We start from the raw sequence: 11,336 nt of genomic DNA on the forward strand, positions 1-11,336 counted from the left end.
CGTGGTAAAGCAGAGAGTGTGGCGGAGGATGTTAAGAAGATTGGTAGGGCAGCTGGGTTATCGTTTGAGTGCGAAACAAAAAATGGCTTCAGTTTGTTAACTAAGGAGGGTAGAAGGGAGTGGAGGGCCTCAGGTGCTAAGGAGGTATCGAGGAGCACACTAGGGGATGGGGGGTCGATGGAGAGGTGTTAGGGTTGTGGGGGTTGTAGGGATTGGTGAGAAGTTTGTTATCAATGAAAGTGTTATCTTATAACGTACGAGGTTTAGGGGGCGGAGAAAAAAGGGCAGAGGTTCGTAGGTTGGTACAAGATCGGCAGCCCATGGTGTTGTGTTTACAGGAGACTAAATGGCAGGTGGTAACGGATGCCATGATTAACAATATTTGGGGAGATGCTCCGAGAGATTTTTCATTCTGTAGGTCGGTGGGGGCTTCTGGTGGATTGGTTACCGTGTGGGACACGTCGCGTATTGTTGTCTTGTCTTCCATGTGCTATGGCAATGTGTTGGTAATCAAAGGAAAGGTTATTCCTTCGGATGAGGAGTTCATGATTTTTAATGTGTATGCACCGTGTGATTTGGCGGCGAAAAGGGAGATGTGGTTTACGTTGAAGTCTAAGGTGCTCAACAACACTGACGTAAATGTTTGTGTGTGTGGGGACTTTAATTTTGTACGTGGCGAGGATGAGAGGAAAGGTAGGTGTGCGGTGTTTAGACAGGCGGATGCAAGTTCGTTTAACGATTTCATTGACACCAGTTACTTGATTGATTTGCCTATCTGTGGTCGTTTGTTTACTTGGTACAAGGGGGATGGAGTCTCTATGAGTAGGTTGGATCGTTTTTTGTTGTCAGAAAAATGGAGTGTGACTTGGCCGAATTCTACACAGATTGCCTATCAGCGGGGCCTATCAGATCATGTTCCATTGATGTTGGTCAATGAGGAAGTCAATTGGGGACCTCGGCCGTTTCGGATGCTCAAATGTTGGTCTGAATTCCCTGGGTATAGTGACTTTGTTCGCGAAAGGTGGAGCTCTTATCAGTGTCAAGGATGGGGCGGCTATGTCTTGAAAGAGAAGCTGAAAATGCTTAAATTTAGTTTGAAGGAGTGGCATCAACAACATGTCAAGAATTTGGATAGTAAGATAGTGACGGTAAAAGACCAACTTGCTTTCCTTGACTCAAAAGCAGAGGTGACAGCGCTTAGTGAGGACGAGCTTTACGAAATTCATGATCTGTCGGTGAACTTACATTCGTTGGCACAGGTTCAGAATAGTATTAATTGGCAAAAGTCACGGATGCACTGGCTAAGGGAGGGGGATGCCAACTCCAAATTTTTTCATGGTGTTATGTCGGGTAGGAGGCGTTATAACACTATCAACAGGGTGATGGTGGATGGCGCTTATGCTGAAGGAGTAAGTAATGTTCGGTTAGCTGTGTTTAATCATTTTTCGAGACATTTTAAAAAGGTTCCTATGGGGCGGCCTGGTGTAGAGGGTCTTCAGTTTCGTCGGTTGTCTACTGTGGATGCGGGGTCCTTAACTATACCGTTCTCGCGAGAGGAGGTGAAACAAGCGATTTGGGATTGTGATAGCTATAAAAGCCCAGGGCCGGACGGTGTCAGTTTTGGTTTCTTAAAGGAGTTCTGGGATCTAGTTAAGGAGGATTTTTTTAGATTCATGACGGAGTTTCATCGAAACGGGAAGCTAACGAAGGGGGTTAACTCTACTTTTATTGCGTTAATACCAAAGGTAATCAGCCCGCAGCGTCTAAACGATTTCCGTCCTATCTCTTTAGTGGGATGCATGTATAAGGTTTTGGCTAAGGTTCTCGCCAATAGGTTGCGAAAAGTTATAGGCACTGTGGTTTCGGAATCGCAATCCGCGTTTGTCAAAGGGAAACAGATCCTGGATGGTGTTTTAAATGCAAATGAAGTTGTGGATGAGGCTCGACGCATGAAAAAAGAGTTGCTTTTGTTCAAGGTCGATTTCGAAAAGGCTTACGACTCGGTGGATTTGAATTATCTTGACGCTGTTATGGCCAATATGAATTTCCCAGTGTTGTGGAGGAAATGGATAGCCGAGTGTGTGGGCACGGCAACGGCATCGGTGTTAGTGAATGGGTGTCCAACTGATGAGTTTCCTATAGAGAGGGGTCTTCGGCAGGGGGATCCGTTATCACCGTTCTTGTTTTTGTTAGCTGCATAACGGTTTAATGTTCTTATGTCATCTGTCGTGGGGGCGCAACTTTTTGAGGGTTATGGGGTAGGTCCGGTTGGTGGAGTAAAGTTGACACATCTTCAGTTTGCGGATGATACTTTGATCATTGGTACAAAAAGCTGGTTGAATGTGCGTACTATGCATGCGGTGCTACTGTTGTTTGAAGAAGCCGCGGGGTTGAAGGTGAACTTCCATAAAAGCATGTTGACAGGAGTGAACATCTCAGACTCTTGGTTGACGGAGGCTGCTTCGGTAATGAATTGTCGACGGGGGACTATTCCTTTTACGTATTTGGGACTTCCAATTGGTGGTGATTCTAGGAAGCTGTCTTTTTGGAAACCGGTGGTTGATCGCATTGCTACTCGCCTGTCGTCGTGGAATAATAAATTCCTTTCTTTCGGTGGTCGTCTTGTACTTCTGAAGTCTGTCCTGTCCTCAATTCCGGTTTACTTTCTTTCCTTTTTCAAAGCCCCTGCAGGTATAATTTCTTCTATTGAATCTATTTTAAAAAAAAATTTTTGGGGGGGTGGTGAGGATAATCGGAAAATAGCTTGGATTAGTTGGGATTCTATTTGTATTCCTAAGGAGGTTGGTGGTTTGGGGGTTCGGAGATTAGGAGAGTTTAATATTTCTTTGTTGGGGAAGTGGTGTTGGAGGATGTTGTTAGATAGGGGTGGATTGTGGTATCACGTTTTAAAATCTAGATATGGGGAGGAAGGGGGTCGGTTGAAGGAGGGGGGGACGGTGTGTTCATCTTGGTGGAGGACGATATGTAGGATTCGAGCAGGGGTGGGTAGTGGAGTAGGTAATTGGTTTGAGGATAATGTTCGGCGGATTGTGGGAGATGGTAGGGATACGTTGTTCTGGTACGATACTTGGGTGGTGTAACACCCCGTTTTCCCAACGTAAAAATATCATACATAAATCAGAGTTTTTCAACTTTAAACGGAATGCTACACTTCTTAAAAATTCATAAGTAATACGTAAGGAATAGAAATAGAAGACATAATCCCATCCCATTACGTATCAGAGCACCTAAGACACACTTGTGAGGAGTCCACTCACGACCGCAACTAATCCTGGTTACCTGCAAGTTACCCATATGAAGAACAACATTTCCAAGCAGATGGGTGAGATTTCTCAAACAATAATATAAAGCATATAAATCATATAAAGTACATTCAACAACTTAAACATCCTATAATTTATTAATCATATCTAGCAACTTAAACTTCCTTAACTAGTATCATTATTCTTCCTACATTAGTCATATACTTCATATTATATCATCATATAAATATCATCACATATCTTAAAATATTAGTCATAAGCATTATCATATATCCTTTTAATCATAGCATCTTAATCATAGACATAAACATCATCATATAACATCAAGTACTAATCATAACCATAATCATCAACTCATAAACAAACATCATCATCAAAACAATCATGAACATCAACAACAATAATCATTTAGCATCTTATAATCATCATAACAACTTCTTAATCAAACTCATAATCGACTTCATAATCATAGTCATAAACAACTTCATGATCGACTCGACTCTTGACTTGACAATGCGACTCAACTCGACTATGCAAATCTTATCATCTTAAATCATCTTGAATCATCATGAAAATGCAAATGCATGTGGTACCAATCTAGGGCATAAGCCCTCGTCGCTTGTGAGCATAAATATACTCCTAGGGCATAAGCCCTCATCGTCGTGGTTGAGCATAAATATACTCCTAGGGCATAAGCCCTCGTCGCTATTTGAGCAAAAGCTCCTAGGGCATGAGCCCTCGTCTCTGGTTGAGCATAAGCTCCATCGTCGTGGTTGAGCAAAAGCTCCAGGGCATGAGCCCTCATCTTTAAATGAGTATGCATGGACTCAACATCTTACGTCTTAGAAACTTCATGAACATCTATGACATCTTAACAACTTGACGACTTCATAACGACTCGACGACTTAACAACTTCATATCATCTTAACGTCTTAACATCTTAACATCTTAGCATCATGACAACATATGGGTCACATAAATAATTCATGTCATATCATAATATAACAATATCAAATGATAATAAACAACATCTTAAAACATCATATTCATCAATCATAAACAACTTCATATAACATCGTATTTAAACATCAACAATAATTCACTATGTATCTTTGTAAAAACATAATAAATTATCCACAACATATTTTCATGTCAAACCAAAACTATTGGAAAGATATCACAAATATCAACAACTTTCATGTTTACAACAAAGATCAATTCAAAACAGAAACATATGAACAAATCGCAAAAACATGAAACAGAGAATGCTGTCACCGTACAATTTTACTAAGACATCCCTGTAGTATTTTCATCATAACTCACAGACCAAACATCATTTTCACGTCAAACCAAAGCCACTAGAAATCTAACAAAATTATCTAAAACTTTCATGTTTACTCCTAAGACCAATTCTGTACCGATCAATACCAGTTTTTATTTTAAATTCGGAAAAGTTGTGCTGAAAGTCCATAAAAATTCACTGTGACCTACGTGCAGCAATTTAACCATAACTCAAGTTCTATAAATCCTATTGACGTGAGACCAACGACATTAGAAAGCTAACATCCATACTTACAACTTTCGTGTTTACACCTAAACCCAGTTCGGAACTTAAACTTGTCAAACTGAGACAATAAAAACGCGTTTTGCACATTGACAGCAAAATCGCAGTTCAGCTGCGATTTCGCTTTGGGGAAATCTTTTCCAATTCTTATTCGATCCAATACTCTCCAAACTTGACCCTAATCATTACCCTATGATTGCCCTATCATTAGAACACTAATTATTCATCAACTTTCTGTATGCAAATTCAAAGGGTTCTCAAATCTATTAACAACCTATTACAATTATTAAACCCTAATTCTTAAATTCACCAACATCTCATCCAATTCCATGGTTTTAACCTCAAAACTACATCCAATAATCATCCTATGGGTTATCTAAGGACTGTATACAATTTCTACATCAATTCAACAAGTTTTCATCATCTAATCATCAAATCTCTCTCAAAACCCTAATTCTCAAATTCTCACAAACTTTCCCTAACTTGTTAGATGCAATCTAATGATTTAACAACTTAATATTAATGCAAGATAGTCTCACCCTCACCTTAGATTAATTCCTGAATCAACGGCAACGTTCTTCTTTCCTAAGGTCTTCTCCTCTTCTCTTGACTTTTCTCTCCTCTTCTCTTCTTTCTTGTTCTCCTCTTTTCCAAAAAGCGGTTTTCGGTAAACTCTTTCTAACCTAAGCTTCTCTATTTATAATACTAAACGCTCTTCCTAAATCTATTTTGGCCCAACAACTTATTCTTCTTTCTATTCTAACCCCCTTCTTATTTCTCTTACACCTCAAAACTACTCTATTCCTCATAATCTTATTTATTTCTAAATTAAATATATCTCTCCCCCACTTAATAATAATAATACACCAATAACAAATATATCTCTAACAAATAACAAATATATTTCTACACCAAATAACAAATATATCTATAACAAATAACAAATATATTTCTACACCAAATAACAATTATATTATGCTAGTAAATACCAACATATAACATAAGAAAATATCACATAAATCATGTAAATCATACCAATCATATAAATATATTCTAAAACTAATTAAAATAATTAAATAAAAAGGAGGGCGTTACAACTCTCCCCAACTTAAAAGAATTTCGTCCTCGAAATTCAAGCACAAGAGAAAATAAATTTAATTATTGTTTCTTCAAACAAAACACAAAACCACATCAATGTTAGTCAGTTAAACATGATCGCATAATAAGACATAACTACTAACTAGAAAACATGACGACACGACACAACGACTCTTCTACTTGGCCGAACGGACCGACCTGCTCTGATACCAATTGTAACACCCCGTTTTCCCAACGTAAAAATATCATACATAAATCAGAGTTTTTCAACTTTAAACGGAATGCTACACTTCTTAAAAATTCATAAGTAATACGTAAGGAATAGAAATAGAAGACATAATCCCATCCCATTACGTATCAGAGCACCTAAGACACACTTGTGAGGAGTCCACTCACGACCGCAACTAATCCTGGTTACCTGCAAGTTACCCATATGAAGAACAACATTTCCAAGCAGATGGGTGAGATTTCTCAAACAATAATATAAAGCATATAAATCATATAAAGTACATTCAACAACTTAAACATCCTATAATTTATTAATCATATCTAGCAACTTAAACTTCCTTAACTAGTATCATTATTCTTCCTACATTAGTCATATACTTCATATTATATCATCATATAAATATCATCACATATCTACAAATATTAGTCATAAGCATTATCATATATCCTTTTAATCATAGCATCTTAATCATAGACATAAACATCATCATATAACATCAAGTACTAATCATAACCATAATCATCAACTCATAAACAAACATCATCATCAAAACAATCATGAACATCAACAACAATAATCATTTAGCATCTTATAATCATCATAACAACTTCTTAATCAAACTCATAATCGACTTCATAATCATAGTCATAAACAACTTCATGATCGACTCGACTCTTGACTTGACAATGCGACTCAACTCGACTATGCAAATCTTATCATCTTAAATCATCTTGAATCATCATGAAAATGCAAATGCATGTGGTACCAATCTAGGGCATAAGCCCTCGTCGCTTGTGAGCATAAATATACTCCTAGGGCATAAGCCCTCATCGTCGTGGTTGAGCATAAATATACTCCTAGGGCATAAGCCCTCGTCGCTATTTGAGCAAAAGCTCCTAGGGCATGAGCCCTCGTCTCTGGTTGAGCATAAGCTCCATCGTCGTGGTTGAGCAAAAGCTCCAGGGCATGAGCCCTCATCTTTAAATGAGTATGCATGGACTCAACATCTTACGTCTTAGAAACTTCATGAACATCTATGACATCTTAACAACTTGACGACTTCATAACGACTCGACGACTTAACAACTTCATATCATCTTAACGTCTTAACATCTTAACATCTTAGCATCATGACAACATATGGGTCACATAAATAATTCATGTCATATCATAATATAACAATATCAAATGATAATAAACAACATCTTAAAACATCATATTCATCAATCATAAACAACTTCATATAACATCGTATTTAAACATCAACAATAATTCACTATGTATCTTTGTAAAAACATAATAAATTATCCACAACATATTTTCATGTCAAACCAAAACTATTGGAAAGATATCACAAATATCAACAACTTTCATGTTTACAACAAAGATCAATTCAAAACAGAAACATATGAACAAATCGCAAAAACATGAAACAGAGAATGCTGTCACCGTACAATTTTACTAAGACATCCCTGTAGTATTTTCATCATAACTCACAGACCAAACATCATTTTCACGTCAAACCAAAGCCACTAGAAATCTAACAAAATTATCTAAAACTTTCATGTTTACTCCCAAGACCAATTCTGTACCGATCAATACCAGTTTTTATTTTAAATTCGGAAAAGTTGTGCTGAAAGTCCATAAAAATTCACTGTGACCTACGTGCAGTAATTTAACCATAACTCAAGTTCTATAAATCCTATTGACGTGAGACCAACGACATTAGAAAGCTAACATCCATACTTACAACTTTCGTGTTTACACCTAAACCCAGTTCGGAACTTAAACTTGTCAAACTGAGACAATAAAAACGCGTTTTGCACATTGACAGCAAAATCGCAGTTCAGCTGCGATTTCGCTTTGGGGAAATCTTTTCCAATTCTTATTCGATCCAATACTCTCCAAACTTGACCCTAATCATTACCCTATGATTGCCCTATCATTAGAACACTAATTATTCATCAACTTTCTGTATGCAAATTCAAAGGGTTCTCAAATCTATTAACAACCTATTACAATTATTAAACCCTAATTCTTAAATTCACCAACATCTCATCCAATTCCATGGTTTTAACCTCAAAACTACATCCAATAATCATCCTATGGGTTATCTAAGGACTGTATACAATTTCTACATCAATTCAACAAGTTTTCATCATCTAATCATCAAATCTCTCTCAAAACCCTAATTCTCAAATTCTCACAAACTTTCCCTAACTTGTTAGATGCAATCTAATGATTTAACAACTTAATATTAATGCAAGATAGTCTCACCCTCACCTTAGATTAATTCCTGAATCAACGGCAACGTTCTTCTTTCCTAAGGTCTTCTCCTCTTCTCTTGACTTTTCTCTCCTCTTCTCTTCTTTCTTGTTCTCCTCTTTTCCAAAAAGCGGTTTTCGGTAAACTCTTTCTAACCTAAGCTTCTCTATTTATAATACTAAACGCTCTTCCTAAATCTATTTTGGCCCAACAACTTATTCTTCTTTCTATTCTAACCCCCTTCTTATTTCTCTTACACCTCAAAACTACTCTATTCCTCATAATCTTATTTATTTCTAAATTAAATATATCTCTCCCCCACTTAATAATAATAATACACCAATAACAAATATATCTCTAACAAATAACAAATATATTTCTACACCAAATAACAAATATATCTATAACAAATAACAAATATATTTCTACACCAAATAACAATTATATTATGCTAGTAAATATCAACATATAACATAAGAAAATATCACATAAATCATGTAAATCATACCAATCATATAAATATATTCTAAAACTAATTAAAATAATTAAATAAAAAGGAGGGCGTTACAGGTGGGGGAGTTACCTTTACGTTTTAAATTCCCCCGTCTTTTTGACATGGCTGTGTTTAAGGAGAGAACTGTCGAGGAGATGAGGAGGTTAGGTTGGGAGGAGGGAGGAGGAGGGTGGGAGTGGAGACGTAGGTTACTAGCTTGGGAGGAGGAGAGTGTGGGGGAATGTTCTGCTATGCTTCATAATGTTGTTTTGCAGGATACATCTTGTGATACTTGGCGGTGGTTACTAGACCCGATTCATGGGTATACAGCTCAAGGGACATATCACTTCCTTACTTCTTCCGGAGCTCGTGTTGACAGATCGCATGTTGATGAGGTTTGGCATAATTGTATTCCTTCAAAGGTGTCTCTGTTTGTGTGGCGCCTCCTTCGTGACAGATTGCCTACTAAAAATAATCTGTTAAGGCGGGGAGTTATACAAGCAATGGATACGGATTGTACAACAGGATGTGGGGAATTGGAAACGGTTACTCATTTGTTTTTAGGGTGTGCCACTTACGGCTCCCTTTGGTCATATGTGTTGCATTGGTTAGGTATTTCCTCGGTTTTTCATGGAGATTTACGTCATCATTTTGTGCAGTTTACTCATCAAGCTGGTTTGCCTAGTTTCTCTTATCTTTATTTACGCCTAATCTGGTTTGCATCGGTTTGGGTGATTTGGAAAGAAAGAAACAACCGTGTCTTCAATAATGTGGCTCTAAGTGTTGAGGTGCTTTTAGAGAAGGTTAAGCTACATTCTTTTCTGTGGTTAAAATCTAAACAGGTTGTTTTCTCCTATAGCTATCATGAATGGTGGAAACACCCACTATGTTGTATGGGTATTTGTTAGTTATCTTTTTACTTTTGGTTACCTTCCACTGTTGGGTCACTATGACTTTGTAAAAACTCTTGTTTGATTTTTCCTTTGCACTTCTTGTGCGGGGGATCTTTTGTGATTATTAATATATACACCATTTTAGTTTGTTCAAAAAAAAATCAGGCATAACATGGATACATCTTAAATCCTTTCAAAAAAAATATGGATACATCTTAAACATAAAATAGTTATAATCTTGACATTTATACGAACATAAATTTCAAAATATTTTCTAGACATTCTTTATATTTTTCATGTATCCAGTTACATAATGCTTCTTATTGATATATATTTGAGGAGTCGCTTTTTTATTTATAGATACTTGAGTTTGATAACCATTTAAATTGGGATTCGATATTAGACATGTATGTATGCGGAAAAAAAAAACATTTTTTGAAACATATTAACCCGTAAAATGAATTTAAGTTGTCATGAGAGATTAGTCTCGTCTAGTGTGAGCGAGCGGAAGGTTGTATACTTTTATAAAATAAAAAACATAAATACAAATAGATAATAATAAAAATTTAAATATGTAATTGATCATTTACAATTAAATAGTATCAAGTATTAATTATACTTTTGACGAATTCAATAATGAAATAATAAAATAAATGAATAAATGACTCTAAAATTTATAAACATTGACCAACTGTTTAATATTTATTGGATTTAATACTTTTACAATTAAAGTTTTACTATTTTTCAACGCAAATAGTACAAATTTTATCTTATCATTATTTTAAACGACGAATTAAAATAATTTAATGATAGTGTATATTATTTTATTTTATTGAAAGAAGGGTATATTATTAAATAGTAAGTATTAGTCATTGTGAGTTTAGCTCAGTTGGTAGGATCAATACATAATATATGCAAGGTTCAGGATTCAAATCCCGGACAACACCAAAAAAAAAAATAGTAAGTGTTAAAGTATATACTTCCTCTGATTTCATGTATAAGAAAAAAAAAATTGATTCATTGAATAATTAATATATTGAGTCTACATTGTAAAGCAAATACATTAGTTATTTTTTTTTAACAGTAATACATTAGTTATTCAATGAACTTAAAAAAAGAATCTTTTCTTATATATGAGATCGGAGGGAGTATATTTTTGTGGAGGAAACTTTTTAAAGTGTTCTAAAAATTCTAATTTTTTATGGAGAAATTTTTAAGATAAAAGATACTAAATAGTCCTTCTAATGAGCAAACAATAACGATTGGTTGATGGTGTGAAAAATATTTTCAATTATGTGTATATGAATAAAATTGTAATATTTTAGTGTGGGAAAAATGTTTCTTTAATTCAAATCTTTTAGAAAACTTGCAAAGTAGTCATGAAAAACACATTCTTTCATCTTTATGATTTAATTTCTTTGCCAGTATTACCAAATTCTAATTATAAAATTCAATAAAGTTACACTTTTCATTCATCATATTTTGAGTTCAACGGAACATGCCTGAAAT

General features: G+C 35.6%; 1 protein-coding gene and 1 pseudogene across 1 annotated transcript; both read left to right on the forward strand.

Annotated features, from left to right (window-relative positions):
* Positions 1–320: 320 nt before the first annotated feature.
* Positions 321–1,270, forward strand: LOC146909205 (uncharacterized). Its single transcript, XM_085729335.1, has 2 exons — positions 321–1,200; positions 1,260–1,270. The coding sequence occupies exons 1-2, from the start codon at positions 321–323 to the stop codon at positions 1,268–1,270; spliced, it is 891 nt and encodes a 296-aa protein (XP_085585461.1).
* A 73-nt stretch (positions 1,271–1,343) lies between these two features.
* LOC146909206 (uncharacterized) lies at positions 1,344–9,842 on the forward strand (annotated as a pseudogene).
* Positions 9,843–11,336: the final 1,494 nt, after the last annotated feature.

The sequence above is a fragment of the Medicago sativa genome, chromosome 7, assembly GCF_051527215.1.
Source record: "Medicago sativa cultivar Bolivia chromosome 7, Bolivia_mono, whole genome shotgun sequence".
Taxonomy (NCBI): domain Eukaryota; kingdom Viridiplantae; phylum Streptophyta; class Magnoliopsida; order Fabales; family Fabaceae; genus Medicago; species Medicago sativa.

Coding starts and splice junctions, on each gene's coding strand:
- LOC146909205 (XM_085729335.1), top strand. CDS start 321: ATGGTGTTGTGTTTACAGGAGACTAAATGGCAGGTGGTAACGGATGCC.